The sequence below is a fragment of the Zootermopsis nevadensis genome, unplaced genomic scaffold (genome assembly GCF_977971745.1).
Source record: "Zootermopsis nevadensis isolate Lab colony 2312 unplaced genomic scaffold, Znev_1.0 Znev_ptg000022l, whole genome shotgun sequence".
Classification (NCBI taxonomy): Eukaryota; Metazoa; Arthropoda; class Insecta; order Blattodea; family Termopsidae; genus Zootermopsis; species Zootermopsis nevadensis.
In genome coordinates, this window is record NW_028259154.1 from 24,176,447 (window position 1) to 24,196,802 (window position 20,356).

The 20,356-nt window shown below is 35.7% G+C and overlaps 2 protein-coding genes across 5 annotated transcripts in view; one reads left to right on the plus strand and one right to left on the minus strand.

Moving 5' to 3' along the window:
- On the plus strand, nt 1–7,734 carry LOC110828288 (beta-1,3-glucan-binding protein). Its single transcript, XM_022060861.2, has 7 exons — nt 1–248; nt 799–953; nt 1,889–2,052; nt 2,903–3,160; nt 4,227–4,378; nt 5,976–6,077; nt 7,275–7,734. Exons 1-7 carry the CDS (start codon nt 60–62, stop codon nt 7,374–7,376), a joined length of 1,122 nt encoding a protein of 373 aa, XP_021916553.1. The 5' UTR covers nt 1–59; the 3' UTR covers nt 7,377–7,734.
- A 1,507-nt stretch (nt 7,735–9,241) lies between these two features.
- The window catches only part of SPoCk (secretory pathway calcium atpase), a 30,531-nt gene continuing 19,416 nt past the window's right edge, over nt 9,242–20,356 (minus strand). For 3 of the 4 annotated variants that reach the window (XM_022060855.2, XM_087353229.1, XM_022060853.2), the window contains exons 14-21: nt 19,895–20,065; nt 19,215–19,363; nt 18,372–18,538; nt 17,423–17,608; nt 16,658–16,805; nt 15,620–15,715; nt 14,819–14,960; nt 9,242–13,554 (exon numbers count right to left, since the gene is read on the minus strand). In XM_022060855.2, the coding sequence (XP_021916547.2) occupies nt 13,433–13,554; nt 14,819–14,960; nt 15,620–15,715; nt 16,658–16,805; nt 17,423–17,608; nt 18,372–18,538; nt 19,215–19,363; nt 19,895–20,065 (1,181 nt within the window). In that variant the 3' untranslated portion in view covers nt 9,242–13,432. Of the gene's footprint in view, nt 13,555–13,712; nt 13,964–14,818; nt 14,961–15,619; nt 15,716–16,657; nt 16,806–17,422; nt 17,609–18,371; nt 18,539–19,214; nt 19,364–19,894; nt 20,066–20,356 lie in introns of those variants that run through there. The other variant, XM_087353230.1, reaches the window with a different exon arrangement.

Below are 20,356 nucleotides of genomic sequence, written 5' to 3' on the forward strand. Positions count from 1 at the left end.
ACCGATCTGCCGTTACCATTCAGCGTTTTCTGGGTCCAACAATCATACAGACTTCGGCCATGAAATTTCTCGTCGTACTGGCGTGCACCCTCGCTGTTGCTTCGTCGCAATGTGCCCCATCCGCCACTACGGCTATTGGCACGAAGGCCCCATCACATATCTGCAGCGGGGATCTCATCTTCAACGAAGAATTCGACACTTTAGACTTATCGACTTGGAACCACGAGAAAACTGCATCTGGGGGTGGGGTAAGTTCCATTTCGAGTCCAGGATTCAAAACGCGGTATGTGTTGAATTATATAGCCCACTGACTAACTCCAAGGAGCAAGGACCTTCTTAAGACGCTGATGGTCAGTCAGCTAGTCTACAAATTTCCCGCTCAATGGGCTTCTTCCCTTCAGATCTTGCTACTCAAATTGCGCGCAATCATTTCTCATCTCCCCGACGAGTGGCGTAAGCCTGCTCCATCTCATCGTCTTGAAATTCATCATGTTTAGCGAAGGGACAAATACGACGCTCTTTAAGATGGCTGTCTTTTGGTGTGTTCCGTCGTGTAGTCTAGCAGAAGTTTACTGACGTTTCACATGTACTTACTGCCTCCATCATCAGGGCGATTAAAACACGTGCTGGCAAGCTTGCTGAGGTTCTGAACAACAACAGATGCAGTAAGAGGCCAGCCGGGCATCTGAAACCTCGTTATTTCTCAAAAATTCCGATCTTAATACGTGGGTCCGTTCTTTCGCCAGTGTGGCGACTGCTTTTGTTATTATGAACTATTTATTTTGTCTTCACTTACAGAACTGGGAATTTGAAATTTATGACAATAACCGATCCAACAGTTTTGTAAAAGATGGAAAGCTCAATATCAAGCCTACGCTAACTTCGGACAAGTATGGAGAAGATTTTCTGTCGAGCGGCGTCCTCAACTTGCAGGGTGGAGCACCAGCTGACGCGTACGTTCCTTTTATTTACTTACTTGTTCCTTCGTTTATTTCCTCAGTCACTTGTTCTACTAATTTCATGTGTTATAGCTTTGAACCCATGGTTACCACACGGTTACGGTAGGGACTAGCATCGGGCTCTTGTGAACACGGTAATGAACGTTCGGGTCACTATAACATACGGGATTTCTTTACCAGCTAAGAGACTATTAAACTAAATTATTAAGAATGACTGTCCATGATAAAACCACGGTTGATAATGATGTAATGGGTGGGACATGTAGCACGCATGGAGATGAACAATGAATGCAAAATTCTAATCAAGAAGTCGAAAGAAAGAGGACCTAGGCGAAGACGAGATGATAATCTCAAAATGGGTCTTAGAAATGTGTAATGCGAAAGTATATAAACTGCATTTATGCACGCTGAACGCGGTAATAAACCTTTCTGTACCATAAAACACGGCACCTTTATTTACTGGCCGCATGAGCCTAGGAGAGAAGACGATGGGGCGTGGAGAAAACTGCACAATGATGAGCTTAAAAATCTGTACTCCTCCCCCAATATTGTCAGAGTGATTAAGTCGAGAAGAATGAGATGGACGGGGCATGTAGCGCGCATGGATGGGACAAGAGGTGTGCACCGGGTACTGGTTGGGAAGCCTGAGGGGAAGAGACTGCTGGGGAGACCTAGACGTAGATGGGAGGATAATCTCAGACGGGATCTATGGGAGATAGGAGTTGAATGAGACTGGATTTTGTTGGCCCAGGACAGGGTCCGGTGGTGGGCTTTGGTTAATTCGGTGATGAACCTTCGGGTTCGGTAAGCCATCTGGTTGGTTAGTTATGAGCGACTATCAACTTCTGAAGGACTTCTGACATACGTGGTGAGTTCGAACGTGGTTGAGAACACGAACCAAGTACTATGTTTTCGGCCATTCTGTCCAGGTGCACAAATCCACAAGACTGGGGCTGCGAACGTACAGGAAGTGCTTCAAACCTCCTCAATCCCGTAAATTCCGCACGAATTCGCACAGTGGAATCCTTCAGCTTCACATATGGAAAAGTGGAAGTGAGAGCGAAATTGCCAGCTGGCGATTGGCTGTGGCCAGGTAAGACGAAATTTCTTTCATTCTTACACGTGGATAGAAGAAGACTTTCTCCTCGACAGAAATGCAAGACACCATTTGGAACAATATTATGCCTATAAAAATTTGCCTTAATGCGAGGATCTCAGGCTGGGAGTTTGTGGGCGGGAATTCGTCTGACTCACGATGGGGACCAGTGGCTGAATCCTACGAACAGGAAAATGAAATTTTTGGTCTGGGTTCCGTAAAAGTACATAATCTCAATACCTGAGCTGTTTTTGTTGTGTTTTTTTTTCTTCTCAAGAAGAATTATGAATAGGCACATTAAACATCTCGATTTGTCCCGTAAGTTCCGACACGTAAAAAATAGTTCTTCTTATGGAAAAAACAGCATGCGACAACCGAAATCTAACCATGAATAATTATTTAATCTTTATTTGATAACTGTAATTATTGGACTCTGCCTGTGTCACACCGATTTCCTTATTTATACTTGGAAGATTGCTATCTTCTGGGTTGATGGCGCCATGTAGTCTGATAGAGCTTTAACCCTTTGAAGCCGAAGATCGTCTGAATATTATTTATGAATTTAGTCCGTACCGCGAAGAAAACACTAGACCTCACCATTACGAAAATCAGCTGGTTAACCCTTTGAAGCCGAAGCTCGTCTTCATAATATTTACGAATCCAGACCGTACCGCGAAGAAAACACTTCACTTAACCATTAGAAGTCGAATCAGGCGGTACCACATAAGATTTAACAAAAGAACATCCCGGTCAAAGCCTTAACGACGTTTCAGAGCTGCCTCCACCTTCAATGCGACCACTATAATAGTCTGAGCTACTGACAGCATCACTAAATATTTGTCTGCAGCAATATGGCTTCTGCCGCGGTACAATTATTACGGTTCCTGGCCTTCTTCTGGTGAGATAGACCTCTCTGAGGGTCGTGGAAACAGGAATCTGATCAATAATGGACAAAATATTGGTACTGAACTGACTTCTTCCACTCTGCATTTCGGACCTTTCTGGCCACTCAATGGATTCGAACACGCACACTTCGAGAAGAACACAGCCTCTGGAGCAGGCTTCGATACAAACTTCAATCTCTTCCAGCTCGAATGGACTCCAGGTAAGAACAGCAAAATATATGTAGATAAGTAGAACATTAAATGTAACTTTTTATAAAATGATTACGTTTAAGATACATCTTAATCTATGTACATAATAATCTTGCCTTGTCACGCATTTGGTCCATCACACTACATGTTTTCTCACAATATCAGAAGAGAGTTTATTTGGTTGTCCCATAAGCCATTCTTCCACATCCTCCACCCTCACCAGTGCTGATTCTTTTATTGTCCTGGATACTCTGGTTGACTTATTCCTTTACCTCATTGCATGTTGTTGTCAACGGCGTCCTTATTTTAATCATTCCGCTCATTCATTATTGAACTTTTCCCTGGTTCAAGAATGTATCGCCATACTCAGTTGTCATTCTTCCATAAATCACACTATATTTCGTAACTCTCTGACCACAAAATCATAGCATATTCCAACAATGAAGCTACCAAGTTAGCTATGTCATGGTATTATCACCACTCAAAAAACAATGAAAGCCAATGATGGAGGTTCATATTGTTCATAATATTATTATTTTCGGTGCTGCTGTTACATTTGAAACAAACTAGAACTGCCTTTACCTTTTCTAATTCACTTCCTATAAAGTAGAAAAAAGTGAACACTGATGTTGTTTCAGAGGAACAAACTGCCTCCATCTTCAAGGCAAAAGTGACACATGGTCTCTGTCTTACTTCTCTATCATACTTACTTTTATAAGTAGTCCAATCTACACTGAAGAAATGTTAGTCGACAGAAATAAATGGATTTGCAATGTGACAGAATGAAGGCAGACAGTATCGCCATATTAATGATTAAATAAAAAAAATTTAAAATAACAAACCAAGATGTCCAACAGTGGAATGGTCAAGAAATGGTATAGATAATTATTGCCTGACACAAAGAAAAACCATATAAGCAAAATAATGAATTTCTGAATTCTTGCTTTGTGAACATTTCCTTTGCTCCATTTGTCACATTGGAAATTTATACTCTTATTACTCCACTGATAACTACAAAAATTAAATATTAAAGTATGTTCCAAATAATAATTGTACTGCTTACTTCAATCATTCTAGATTACATTCAGTTTGGCATCAATAACGAAGTTATTGGCAAAGTAGCGCCTTCAGAAGGTGGGTTCTGGGAGCTAGGTCAGTTTAGTTCACAAGTTGGAACTATTGACAATCCCTGGAAATTTGGAAACAAGATGGCACCCTTTGATCAACCAGTGAGTATTCTCTTATAGAAAGTTTAACCCTCAAATAATTAATAAAAATAAGCTGATATTTAACCTTCGCAGTCTTTAAAAGTACATTATTTATGTATTCATGAACAATCCATTGCATTTTGACAAAGCATACATCATTATTATGTGTCACTGATATGTTATAAAACTATGAATTTTATTTATTTCTAATGGCTATTTAGTTGACTTGTACACTCTAATGTAACACTATAGGGAAAAATCTATGATATATACATATGAAACATTCACTGGTCTTGTTAAAAACTCTTTTCTTTTGACGTGTTATTCCTTCTTGAAGAGTTGTTAGTTCTCAGCTATCTTCAGTTGACCCAAAGAGTATGTTCCTTATTAGTGAATTCCTTATCGAGAATTATTTTATGGTAAATTTATATATACATATTTTCATATAATCAAGTTCTTCTTGGGGCATATTTTAAGCATTTCCATAGCACTGTGCATAGTATCATAACTACATTATATATTTTTATGTTTCTTTTAATTTCAATTTACGTCTACAAAGGCAATTCCATTTATGTGTTCCTTATACCTGATTATAAATTTTTATCTGCAAATGTTTTTCATAAATTCCATTTTCATCATACACCTCTCCTAATCTTTTTGGGTTGAGCATAATATTCAATACCTTATTTAATCTCACTCTGCTTTTTATGTTTGTACATTTAAACAATTCAATAACTTTTCAAATGGATTTTCAAAAATGCAATTAATAGTGTTTGCTAATTATTGCTTTGTAACACTGAGCTAAATTTAGACATTACATTCTTGTTGTAGTAATTACTTTTAGCTACCATGGTTATGATGTCTCTCTGTTTTTCACTTTTATAGTTAGTGTGTATTGTTTTCTGTCATTTATCTAATTAATAATTAAGTCTACTATCCACATATGACATCTTAACCAACAAATACAAATCAATATGAAGTTTCACTTACAAAATTCTAATAAGCAGAATGTGGAATGATGCCACCAGCACAGATGAACTAGTCATTAAAGATGAAGTAGAGGCTTGAAGAAACTAATGATCACTTTGCTGGTAATCACCTTTAACAGAACCCAAAGATTTATCATTTTCACAAGAGTCTGCCACTGGACATAATCCTGGGCCACAAGAACACGGTTCACACACCACATGTCTTTAAGATCACTTTCGTATTATCTCCCCATTTACACCTTGTCTCTCAAATACAGAAAGGGAGCCAACAGAACACAACTGGAAGTCACAGCAACAGTACTGTGGGCATCTGATCTACTAGTTGCTTAGAAATATAATCTTTGACCACAGGACAATTCACAGAGTAATACTGTATCAACATAGGAAACAACCGTCTCCATTTCAGAATATAGGCTTGCTCATATTCACATATGCCATTCAAATACTTCATCATGCCAAATGATTCCATGTTTGTTCTTTTGGCTAGCCTATTATAACCCGATCCCTTCAAAACTTTATTTAATTATCATTATTATTCCTAACATGTTTCCACTGTAGGTACATTTTCTAAAATATATAAATAAATATTAAATCTGATAAAGTACTTTTTTTTGTTTCTTGTATCATAGTTCTACTTTATACTTAATGTTGCTGTTGGAGGAGTGAATGACTTCTTCCCTGATGGTGCACAGAATCCAGGAGGTAAACCATGGCTCAATACCTCACCCCAGGTATATATTAATCCTAAAAATAAATGTATCTACTTTATTATTTTATTTCAAGTAACTCTACTCAACTATACACCACTGCTTATGAGAAGCAAATTCAATCTTGCTGAATGAATTATAATCGATGAATTATGCTACTGAAAAATACAGATCATTACCAGTGAAAGTAATGTCCCATATTTAAGCAACATATTATGAAGATGTATGGTGCAGTGGAGCTTAAGCTCCACATTTTCAACACTGGCACTAGTAGAAGGCACATAGTTAGCTTGACACTCTGGACACTTTACTCCCAGGGAAACAGCAACTGCATAAGCTATTAAATAGGAAGCTGGGTGGGGTTCAGAGCCAGTCTGGATGTAGTGGTGACGAAAATATCCCTTCTTCAGCTGGAAACTTAACCTTGATCATCCAGCCCCTTGCCAGTCACTTTACTGATTTTCTGCTGTACAGTGACAAAACTAGAAATTTCCTGGTACATCAACAAGATGAAGCACCAGGTAACCCCCTTGCGCATTACCCTGCCCATGTAAATACCATATAAATGGGCACAGGCTGCTTACACTGAAGTCATATTAATTTTATTTTGAATGATAATAGTCCATTAGAACCACTCTAAGTCAGGCATACAAGATATATTCCTGAATTTTCTTAAATATGTACCATACAAAATTAATGTTTCAAGTAATTCTATGTCATGTAGACATACTTTTAAAATGAATGGTTCATGGAATTTATTAAAATTAAATTTCAGTGCAGAGAACACTGATCACATGCAGTAAATGTTTTTTTTACATTACTGTTTTTGATGAACACAACCTTCATTTAAAAAGACTAACTCAAACAACCCAATTTGTAACAAATGGTAACATATTTGCAGTCTCTCATCACATAAAATTTTACACACTGTAACTCACTGCACATTTCTGAAAATAAAAGGTAAATCCATACGTCATGCAGCACCAGTACGTACTTTTAATTTGCTTGAAAGCTGCTTTAATAAAGGACACATATTTTTTAAACTCAAGCATTATTAACAATTTTTGTATTGTACAATGAATATAATTTCTGCTGTGTATCATAAAGTAGCACAGCCAAGGTTTATAACTGTTACAAGAATTAATAAAAATGGCTCTGGCACTAGTGCTACAACTTTATATTATAACTATAGCACCAGTTCATTAATATTCTTAATTTCAGGCATCGACCGACTTCTGGAATGGACGCAACCAATGGCTCCCAACCTGGAATAGTGACAATACAGCCTTGCAAGTGGACTACATTAAAGTGTGGGCCTTGTAAAACTACTTTCTACTAAAGCAAGGGACTATATGATGATTTCTGTGATTCAAAACAACTTCCAGCTGTTTAAAAATACTGTGAGATGCACCACATACTTAGAAGAAACATGTATCAGTCACCGTAACTTAAAAAAAATTGAAAAAAGTCTAACATTAATAAATTAGTATTAATACAAGCTCTTGGCTGAAAGTAGTTGTTCTGAGGATTTATGTCTGGCCAAACAATTGGAGCTTATTTCCATTCATAAAATTCAATTCAATTCAGTACCAGTAAAATAATAACTTTTACACATTTATGTTTTCTTATCACAAATAATCATGTCTCCAGCATCAAGATTAAACACATACCTTTGGAATAAGAGTATAATCTCTTCCAAAATGTATAACTTTTACAACATTTTCCTACCTCTAAACAACACCATTATTTACCTTTTAACTATTCCCCTAGCCTCAGTATTACATCAGACCAAGGCCTGGTCATCTGTACCTGACCTAGGCATGACCTCAATGACAAATGGGGCAGGACTCTTATTAAATAATACACAATCTATAAATCAGCATTTGAATTATGAAAACACTGACATCAAAATGTAGTCAGTGTTCTTCTGTACAACATAAAAATTCTTTTACCTGTATTAATTAGATTTTATTTGTATGACACGAAAACTATCAATTTATTTACAATGGCGTACATTCTAGTGCAAGATGAAACCTTTATCAGCCATGTGTTACATCTTATAAGAAGTCCAACTGGCTGTCACAGGAACATACTGCCAAATTGTTAAGTCTCAAAGTTTAAAGCCGAGCCAGAAACCCCATAGCACAAGGGTTTGAATACCCAATCTCAGCGTAACAAGGAAAGAGTTAAATATATATCACCAGTCCAATACTGCTCTGAGGTATTATCTTCAGGGAAAAAGTAGCTGTCAGCTTGTCTTTTATTTTGAATGTATGTGCACTCCATCAGACAGTATGCTATTAAGATATGAAAACATGCCATCAGTCAAAGGTTTCTGTCTTCTGGGTTGTGTGCTGTGTAGTCTGGTCGATGTTAACCAACGTTTCAGAGGTCATACTGCCTCCGTCATCATCACCCTGATGACAGAGGCAGTATGACCTCTGAAACGTTGGTTAACATCGACCAGACTACACAGCGCAACAACCCAGAAGACAGAAATCTTCATACTCACCGCTGTGAAAACCTCAAATCTTACATGCCATCAGTCATCCACTCTTCACTCTAACAAGAACACATTATACATTCAGAAAGTACCATAGCAATCATGTCAGTGTGACTACAGATCACTGCCATCACACGTACATATCATAAATAGGAGATTCAGCACAAATTCCAGTACAAAGTTGGTTGCTTTACAAATGACACATTTATGTTCACTGTTTCAGTGTGAGAAAGAAAAAGGTAATCTGTACTCAGACCCACACACTTCACACAATATAATTCAAATAAATTTGTCAGAGCAAAGTTTATAAATCATTGATGCATCCTAGAAAAAATACTCATCAAGAGACTAGCAAAGCTGCCTGTTCTTCATCAAGGATTTACTTGAAACAGACTGTACTGAAAATACAAACTGCTTATTTACCTAATGAGCAAAACAAAGCATTAAAATGAGATATCAAACATATGTTCTATTATTTACTGCTACAGCACCACATAGCGATTTCTTTACACTTTCAACAATTACACTGTAAGAATGATAATTATGGCTGCCTAGCAACTAGATCAGACATGAAGAAATCTGGAACATGAAAAGGACCTTATGCATAAGATATAAATGTGTGTGTGTGCACTCCATCAAAACAAAGTATAATGTGAGGTTAATAAATTAAGTCAACAGAAAAACATTAACTGAGGAAGCTGTGTATTCTTTCTAGTACAACGTTCAAAAATACATTTACCAGCACGTCAAATACGAAGCACACAGGAATGCTAGATGCAGTTACCAAAACATAATGGAAATCAGAATACACAAATGAGAACACATTGGAGTACTGTGATATACAAAAGTAACAAGCTTTCACAAAAAATATAACAATGCTAATAATTCATAACAATTAGCAGCAACAAATAAATAAAATCTATAGTAATGTGGTTCACTGACACAAGTGAAAAAAATGCACACTTTTATTAGTCTCTCTCAGTTCAGTGTCACAGAGTCAGAAACTTGAAAACAGATTACAGGAAATACATGTAAACACACGGCTTCAGAACCTATTCAAAGTACGAGAGCACTAGGAAGTCTGAATGTGAATTCATTCATTCTTTCACTCAAACTTACATCCCTTGTTATTAGAAACAATTACATTCATTCATCAATGCATCTGCGTTACTCATTTTATGTTATACTTAATCTATACACTGTCATGATGCAAGTGAGAAAATAGCAACAAGTAACAGGTTATGCGTCAATAAGCATGTTAAAGTGAAGTTAATAAGTGTTCTCTTATCGTGAGAATTGAACTGGACTACAACAGACTATCCCAACTAAACATAAATGGTGTCAAGCATAGGTAATATCAAAGAATCTCTTGTATGTCCTCACATTTTGATTTACCTGTTACCCATACAGAATAATACAGGAAACCAAAATTGTGAAATATAATACCGGGGCCACAGAAAACTCGGTCGATTCTCATCACACAATGCAATCTGTAAAATTATATTTTTAAATACATTTCTCTTTCTGAACCTTGCCAAGGCAACATTCTCGTCAGCAATGGGTATGCTTCTCAATATGCCACACACAGACTGAAAAATTGTATACATTTTGATGGTGTTAACTCTCCTTCAGGCAAAGGACCATACCAAGACATCCTGCATTCTGAAGTTGGTGCTCTATTGGATGATCTAGTACAATTCAAAACAAAAATACTGATGCACTGCAATAAGCCCTTGACAGAACTGTGATGAAAAATCCAAAATACAAAGTGATCAAAAGTCGATGTGCACACATAATAATTAATTTATCTTAATTACAATTTCATTTTCCTTACTCTCTTCACAGTTAATGTTGTAATCACTTTACGTGGATCTTCTGAAAACCAAAAACTCTACATCTATTTCTGTCTTCCCACATCTCCTCCTCAGTGTCCTCCATGTTCTTCCTTCCCTCTGTGCAACATCTTTCCTAACCTGATGGTCCCACCTTAATCTTGGTCTCCCTCTTCATTTCATGTTCAAGTTTAAAACCTTCTTTGGAATTCTCTCTTCATTCATTCTTAAAAGTTTCCATATCATTTGATTAAGTTATTTGAAAGTTTGTCTATTAAGTTTACATTCTCTTTAATTCTTTTGTTTCTTATTCTATCACTTTTGGGATTTGTGTCTATATTTCCTAAAAAACCTCATATCTACAATCATCCATGTTTTTGTTGCTGCACCATATGTTAATATGGGCATACAGTAACATGCAAATAGGCATATTTTCCCCTTCTTAGCCATTTACCATTTCTGAGGTATGCTCCTCTGCATAATTATTAAATTTCATTCAAAGACAATCTACAGCAAATTATTCCAATGAACCTTGTCTTTCAGTATGATTATCCTTCATACATCTTGAAGTAAGAACTGATATGGATGATATTTCAACCATTTTTTAAATCAACAAAAAATGCTAATAATTACACTGTCAGTGCAACTTTCCTTACTTTCATAAGTATTTAATACATTTAAGCAACACATATCAATAGCATTACACAAATTTGAAGCTGAGTTATTGGGCCACAAAAAGCCCAAATTCTTGAAATAACAATTTGTTTAAAGTACTGATACAAAATATTTAAAAACTTTTAAAATATATTATATGAATCCACAGTGCCCCAATTCTATATGCTATTAGTTTATAACTTACAGTATTTTAAATAATACTTTCAAACAAATTATAAAAGTTATACCGACAGCATAATTATTATAATTCTATATAATTCTGAGATCATGAACAAATTTAGGAGCAGAAAATTTTTAATTAATTATTATTTCAATACATCATATCTATACCACTTGTGTATTGCACACACCTGAAACTGGCATTCAGTTACAAAGAAATGTATCACAGATAGTATAAATCTGGATACATCAGACACTTGAATTTGTATGATCCTTTACACATAGTTCTACACACAAACAAATAAATTCTCAAATTCTATATAATGGAATGGTAAAATAAAGTTAGGATTATGACCAGAACATGAGAATGGGTCATGGCAAAATTAAAAATTAATAAGAATTCACACATTTTCTTAAAGAATCATTGATTTGGTACACATACGTGGTATAAATGCTGATGTCTGAGAAACTAACCACTAATCCATAATACTTTTGTTAAATATTACTTTGAAATAATCATCCTAGATTTTATCATGAAGTTAACATACATTTGTGTACTATGGTAAGAAATACAATGCTATCAGAATAATAATAGACTGTATTATGGGAAAAAGAAAATTACACCTTGTAAATTATTTTTTTGGTATGTTGGAAACTAACAGGATACATAACCAAACTCCCCCAACAACATATCTGTAAGGTTTTGTGCTTCAAATGGTAACACAAATGTTAGCCTTTCAAGTACACTTCCGGAAGTTCTCATAATCCCATACTAAGAGTGACAATTTAACCATTAGAATAGCTAGTGGTACCTAATTTTTTTTTTTGAAACATCAAAATTACAAACATACAATCGGCCTACACCTAACATCAATATTTAATTTCACCAACATTTACAAATTACTACACTGCATCTATTCAAAACAGATTACACACACCAAAAAAGCAGATGCTCACAGTACTACTTCCAAATATTGACTGAAGAGGCCAGAAACTCTGTGTTCAAACACCTCTAATACAGTTCTTTAAATTCAAGTCTTTAACATTAACATTCAAAAAGTATGAGGAATGTCTATGAACATTCAAAGTGGCACTCACGTATATACTAATGGTTCTAATAAACCACACGACATTAAAGTGGGCATAAAAAACAATTAATTGGAAACTATACCCTATCTGTAATGAGAATTATACCATGCACCAATAAAACAGGACTGCAGGTAAGACCATTTGCTAGCAGAAACCTTTTACATATTTACTGGCTGCATCTACTATACAAAAACCTATAGTCTGTTGAGAAAAATGTGACCTATGAATCATCTTTGGTTCAGTTAACTATTTGTCAAGAAACTCATCCTTGAAAGATTCCACAAATATCATATGTAATACTTTAATAAAACACTTAATAACTAGATTTATTCTTCTACAAGTCCTTTTCTTTAATTTCTTACTTTATTTACTGTTTACAATTTCTTAACAATATTCCCCCTGTTATAAGATTTTGCATTCACTTTAACGCCTTCATAGCCAGCTTATATAATTCACACTCGTACAAACCTGCACTTCACAGCATCATGTACGTATGAATACCGAGATTTATACTCAGCTTCGTATAGTTAGTTTATAGTATGCATAATTACTATCATACTTGAGAATTATCAGCACACTGCTTTCAATTCTTATATCACAGATCCTCCATTGTGTTTTGCTTCAGTAATGGTTAAGACATGTAATACATGTTATATCTTATTTTGAATTAAGACAGTATGTCAGTAAAACATATAAATGCACTGGTGTAATCCTGTTCATAATATATTTACCCTATCACATTCATCAAATAGGACCTGGAGAGAAAAAAGCAAACAAATTTGCAATAAAAACAATGTAAGTGAAATGTAAGCCACTGCCATCAATTAATACAAACATAAATTATGTACTTTACCGTGGTTACACTATGCAAATGACTTCAAATTCATCATAATTATGACACAGGACTTGCAACAATGCAAAATAAATATTTTACTAGACATTACCAGTTTTTCATTTTAAGAAATGCTGCCAAGTTCAAGATAGTTATTTGTTCTCAAACTGTTGCACCAGAAGAGACCCTTCCCCATTTTTAGGATAGACTTTTACATCAAGAAATATTCTCTATTATGATAGATAAAATCTTAGTCTACGCGGGCCTTATTCCTGGTTTTCCTTAACTGTCATACAAAATCGAGATCTGACTTGACGGATTTGTGGCGCTTCTCAAGATGTCTCTCCAGCATCTTCTTCAGTTCTGAGATGATAAACACTGTAGATGTCAGGCTCACCAGGAACAAGATATCTGCAATCAAACACTCTACCCTTTTGATTCAAGCCAACATTTCCCTTTCAGTGGCACTTACAGCATCAAATCAAACTTCAGAAAAATAATATTCTTACCACATGGAAAAAGCCACAATATTTCATGTCACTGGCATTACAGGAATGCAAAAAGAAAATATTTTTAAAAATGCACCACAGCAAAATAACTAACCTAAAATGCTGGTAGCAGAACCTGAGGTTTCAACACTGCTAATAACAAGCTCAACCCTGAGCCACTTTCATTGGCCTCTGATACTTAGATACTTTTGAGAAATTTCATAAAGATTTCTGTCTTCCGGGTTGTTGCGCTGTGTAGTATGGTCGATGTTAACCAACGTTTCAGAGGTCATACTGCCTCCGTCATCAGGGTGAAATCTTCATAATCACTGCTGTGAAAACCTCAAATCTTACAAATATCATAAAGTTCACTTTAAACTAAATGTAAAGTAGACTGTCTATTAGACTGACATAAACCAAAATTAAACTGACTTGTAACTATTATCGAAGAACCATAATATCAAATTTCAATGAAATCCAAACAGTGATTTTGCACATAAAACATGCAGACAGATAACCCAACTTCACAGCCAATCTATGCATTTCACACAAAGAGATCGTATGAAAGTAGAAACAATATTAAGGAAAACAATGGCGATATTTCAGAGAACTTAACATGGTAAGAATTCCTTAGACACTTGAAAAAATATGAGGAACACTGATAACTTAATTTTCTGTCACTTCCCAATTTCTGAAATGGAGTGAGTCAAGTGGTTAGAACTCTTGATTCATATTAGAGAGGTCCCAGGTTGTCTCAGCCAAACTGAGGTTTTTTGAGACATTTTCTCACTGCCTTCAGGCAGCTAACACGATATTCCTCTCCAATTCATTATTCACCATCATCCTATAATTTGATGCTATATAATCTAAGCAACTAAATTATTATAAATAAACCAAGAATTGATGAATAAATAAGTAAATAAATGAAGTCATGTGAGCAGCTACAGTCTGGAATACCAAGGTTCAATTCCTGACAGCATTCTTTAACCACATTAAAAATGACTCTGAAGTCATCCTCATCCCAAATTAAATGGGCACTAGGGTACTCCCTCATAGATAAAGATGGCTACAGCATGAAGTTAACCACTCACTTCTTCAGTGCTGACATTCAGAATGCTTTGTTTCACCATTCACACACAGTTTTACTCAAAATGGACCTGACTGGACTAAACCACTAAATTACATACCTTTAAATGTGAGAGCTTCTGTCTGGAATACCTTCTGCAGGGGTGGAAAGTAAATGACCAGCATCTGACCAACCACAGAGAGTGTTACCGCCAGAAGGAACATACGGTTACTTAACAAGCCAATTGTGAAGATAGATTTTGTCTGCAACAAAATAAATGTGCATTTTTCACATGATGTCAAGACCATTTTCTGCTTTCTGATGTACACAGTGAATCAGTGGCCATTTTGTGACAAACATTTGCAAACATCATGAGTACCCGTCAGAAGAGCGTTATTATGAATTTTATTAATTCTCATTACATAAAGTTTGCACCGTATTAGCAAACTACCCATCATTCAACTGAAGTTTCCTGAAAACAAAATTCACTCTAATAATGAAATTGATTATTTATTATGATAGCCTTATGGATATGCATATACTTGCATTTAAAACAGAAAGTTATTCCATAGGATTTAAAATAGCAAAATTTCTTATTTCTTACATAAATTCCACTCTGGAATTTGTACTACACAAAAGACTGTGATATCACACATCTTCAATAATCCTGTCTTAATGCCTGTAACTGAGTGTATATTTTTTGAACGTTCTACATACATTTCATAACAGACCTCATTAACAACGTAAACAATTTTAACTGACACACAAATGTCAATGCACTGACAGGAACAACAATTACTTATTTTTTCTTGTTAAATTCAGATTCTGTAAACAAAAGTATCATCACATGTCCTTTCTTATTTACTTCATGACACTCAATTATAGGCTAAAAAAATACATTAAAGCAACAGAAGTCACAAACCTGTGATCGGCAACTGAGAGCATTGAACATGTCAAAAAACACGAAGCATGTGAAGGTCATAGTGGTATCTCTGGGTGTTATTATGTTGTCACTCATCTGAAACAAAAGAACAAAATAGTAATAAAAGTGAAGACAAAAACTTTTCAATCAATTTCAACACAAGGTCTGAGAAAGCTATTTATAAGAAATCAAGAAAACTCCTTCCACTGTCACAGCAACATACTTGTACAATGAGGCATGAAATATGTGTAGATGGAAGAAACTATACATTAGCAGGACTGACATCTGGTCAGATTAGTGATAAAAATTAACCAACAGCACTTAAATTGATAAATAATACATCTCCCTGCCTCATTTTGTTCACAACCATTTTTTTCCCTCCACGCACATTCCATCCAGCTTAAAAATCCACTTATCATTTCAGTCATACTTTTGGTTACTTGCAATTTTTTCAGAATTTCATGAATTATTCCAAAATCAATTCTTTACCTAATATTGTAACAGTGATCAAATCAAGGAGGATGGGCTGAGTAGAACATTTAACAGACATGGAGAAAATAATAAATGCAAATTATTTAATATTATAGTTAGAATGTTTTGAAACTACTTTTAGCCCCAAAACTATTTTAGACACCTATAATATAATATAATATACTATACAAAATAATCTTAAGAGGAACACAATGTGAAGGTGTGTGGATACTCAAGTGCCTCAGGATACAGTCCAATGGGGGACTTCTGTGAATATGGTGACGAATCTGTAGATTCCATAAATCAGAGAACATTTTCACCAACTAAGTAATTTTAAATACTTCTGGAAGGACCCTGTGCCATGGGAGTTCAAGCAAAACAAATGCAAACATTACATTCACAACTGCATAATTTTGTGGATTTCTAACAGTAGTGAATTGGGTACCATTAGTTATCAAAGATTTTTGAGTACTTCCCAAAATGAAGCTGTATAAATTATATGAATAAACAGATAAATACCATACGTATAAATACTACATATCATTTAATACCTCCCACAATACCCACCTCCCTCTTGAAAACCCAGAGAGTTCCAGCAATGATGATGAAAGCAGAAAGTAAGACATTAATGATAAGTGAGCGAGTGATCATCGGTTCCTTCACATTCCTAGGTTTCTGCTTTATGACATCCTTATCCACTGGCTCGACACCAAGACTGCAACAAAGGCATTACTAATAATAACCTCATAATTATTATTTATCTGCAATGCTTCAGAAAATGTTTTACAATTCCAATATACAGGATTTCAAACTTACATAATAACTTTCATATTTTTTTTTATCAGTGGCATAACAGCTCCAGAGAGCCAAAGCCGACTAGCTTGACTGCCGGCCTCACGTTCACATGCCTAAGCAGAGGTGAACAATCATCCAACCAGATATAGGGTGACGTGTGGTCAGTATGACGAACCCCCAGCCATTGCTAGCTTTCCTGACCAGATTACGCTACTCATTGTAGCTCCCCAATTTCCTCACGATGCTGGGTTGGCACCAGTCCCATACACCGGTTGAAAATCTCATGAGAAATTTCTTCTTCCCCGAGACTCGAACCAGCGCGCATTCCGTATCGCCGGCCGAAGCATGATGCCTCAGACTGTGCGGCTACAGCGCAGGACATGACTTTCATATTATAAGATGAATCTTATAATTGTCCTACTGTTGCTTCAATGTAAAAAATTGTGTAAAATACCTGATTAATTACATAATAAAATACTTGATGCTCCTATAGCAGCAAAATGATTAGGACCTTATAACAGAAGTTAGAAGCCTCACCTCTGAGCTGGAGGTCCATCCATGATGATGTTAATCCACAGAATCTGCATGGCATTTAAAGGATTTGGAATTCCCATAAGTGTGGCAAGAGCAATGAGGGACAGTGCTGCAATACTGGTGCTGAGTTGGAACCTTACAAAGTTACGGATGTTATAAAAAATGCCTTTCCCTTCTTCAATTGCAGAGCTGAAAACAACAAAAAATGACTTTTTTTTGCAATCTTGGGAAAAGAGGAAATTCAGTCCAGAAATGTTAAACCACTGCCATGCATAAATGCTTCTCAGTGAGAGCAATATTTTCCAAAGGCATTCTTAACGATTTTGTACAAATCACTAGCCTTGTATTCATTTACTGCAAATGCAAATCTTTTATTATAAAGCTACTAACACTGACATATCAGGGCGCAAAACCAGAAATTATTTTCCTTGCACTTCATTAAATATTCATGATTTCCTGTAGAAATAAAATTAAATTCACATTCTTAAATATCACCTTTCTTCATATTAACCCTTTACAGCAGCCCAATGGTAACTACATTTACCACATGCTTCAATGGTCAACTAGTCTGCATTTGCTCACAGAAAACATTTATGGGTTTTGAATGATTCTCAGAATAAACAATTACTTCCCTAAATTGCATTAACCAACTAATCTTTGTAATGGACATGTCACATCTTCTTTGTGTTAACGATTAAATTTTTACATATTAATCAGACATGAACTGGCTTCAAAGGGTTAAAGATTATTTCTATGAGGATTCTGGAATAGCAAAGGTGGAAGACTCATTCTCATATTCCTTCAGAAATTTTTCTAAAAGAAGTTCTTCTTCCTCATAAAATATTCAATATTTTGTCTTCCAAGGGAAAGCATAAAATATGAATACCTTTAACCATTCATTAGTAACTTGTAAGATTCATGACACCCAAAACAATAATTCCATTTCACTAACATGATTGTATGGAAGTCATCATCCACAAGGATCATGTCTGCTGCTTCCTTACACACATCTGTTCCATTCTTTCCCATAGCAATGCCAATATCAGCTTTCTTGAGAGCTACGCCGTCATTGACACCATCACCTGTCATCCCAACAATGATACCATTTCGCTGTAAAGCCTGCACAAAACAGAAACAGTCTTCATTGACAATTGAACTTCTAATGATTAAGTTACTGGCACATCATACTTACCATTAAATACCACCAACCACAATCAACAAAGGTGAAATAGCTGCATTTGGTCAAATATATGTTTTAAAATCCTGTTCCTTAATAGTTTATTAATTTGTGGCAAATACAGCAGACTTAGCGTTGGATATCATTAACAAATAACAAATTGGAAATAATGTGAGAGGATGTCACCAATTTAGGGCAGAACACAGCCAACACATCGATGATGAGTCATGTTCATTGGAAACAGGAGACATGACTTCAACTGACATTTCTGTAAATAACAGTGACTTTACCAGGGTGATACCTTATGCAGTAAACGAACTCCACGGAGCAGTCATTCTTGAGAAGCTAACAGTCACTCAAGCAATCAAGAAATTCCCTGTCTCTTGATAAACCCTGAAGTTGATTATCATGTTCACAGAAGCCCATCACCAGACCTCACCCGAGCCACTTGCATCCAGTCCATAGCTCACATTCTTTTCTTAAGATCCATTTCAGTAATATATCTAAATTAGGTCCCCCAAGAGATCTCTTTCCTCTAGGTTTTCCAATAAACATTTCTCATGCGTACTGTGTCCCATAGGATGTACCTTCAATGTATTAACTCTTCCAGTACCTCACCTTGACAATGCAGAGCTTGTGCCTCGGTGTAACTCGGTAGAACACGCTCACACTGTTTACAACTTGCTCTAACTGATGTTCGGTCATGGTCTCAATCTGATCTCCTGACAGAACTTGTGAATGGATAGTATCAAGTCCTATCATAGAAGCTGTGACGCAAAAGCTAAAATTACTACCAAATACATACATAATTTTACGACACAATAGATATAACCTCTCTTCACTCCAGTTTTCTTAAAATAAACTGTACTGAAATAATAAAATAAATTATTAAAATTACAAACTACAAGAGATAATCCCTATTGATCACTGTTAAATTATTTACTGTCATGGCACTGCACAGTAATTATTTTATGCATTAAATGTCTGCCAGATGATGAAACAATGACAGTTTTGTTACCTAGCAGCCAGATCAAAGGTGGAGAAATGAATAAAACTGTACAGAAGAAAGGATTTTATAAACAAGACATGTCTGTAACACAAATAACAGGTACATCAGCTGGTAGCCTGAGAAGAATTTATTATACTTAATCACTGTGATCAAACAACCTATATCAGAGCATAACTACGACAGAATGATTATGGCCTACAAAGTGAATTTCATTACAGCGAACAAAATCATTCACACCCTTATATTCTTAATATTATAACTAAAATATTTTATACAAGTCTGTGCTTACCAATGGCTGTTGCCGTCTCTTGTGCATCACCAGTGACAAGTTTAACCTTCACTCCAGACTGTAAGAGAGTCTGGATACTTTCTCGGACAAATGGGCGAGGAGGATCACATATCCCAACCAAGCCAATGTATGCCAAGTCCTGAAGTGAAGATCCTTGTGCCATGCCAACAACTGGAATGAAATTAAATATAAACTATCCTATAAGCAGAATGTAATATGTTAAGCATTCAAATATGATGTGTCAAAATGAATATGATGATAGAGGCAGCAAACAATTCTGAAACATCAGTACACTTCTACTAAACTACACAGTACTACAACACAGAAGCCATCTTCATATTTGCCACCATCAGAACCTGAAATCAAATTTTAATTATATTTGGTGTATGTTCATAATGTTTACTACTAACTAACTAACTAGATGGCTTACCGAACCCAAAGGTTCATCGCCGAATTAACCAA

Excerpts from the sequence above, each read along its gene's own strand:
- LOC110828288 (XM_022060861.2), top strand. The coding sequence starts at position 60 with ATGAAATTTCTCGTCGTACTGGCGTGCACCCTCGCTGTTGCTTCGTCG. Across the intron at positions 249-798 it reads AAACTGCATCTGGGGGTGGG|AACTGGGAATTTGAAATTTA; the intron begins GTAAGTTCCATT and ends CTTCACTTACAG. Across the intron at positions 6,078-7,274 it reads GGCTCAATACCTCACCCCAG|GCATCGACCGACTTCTGGAA; the intron begins GTATATATTAAT and ends TCTTAATTTCAG.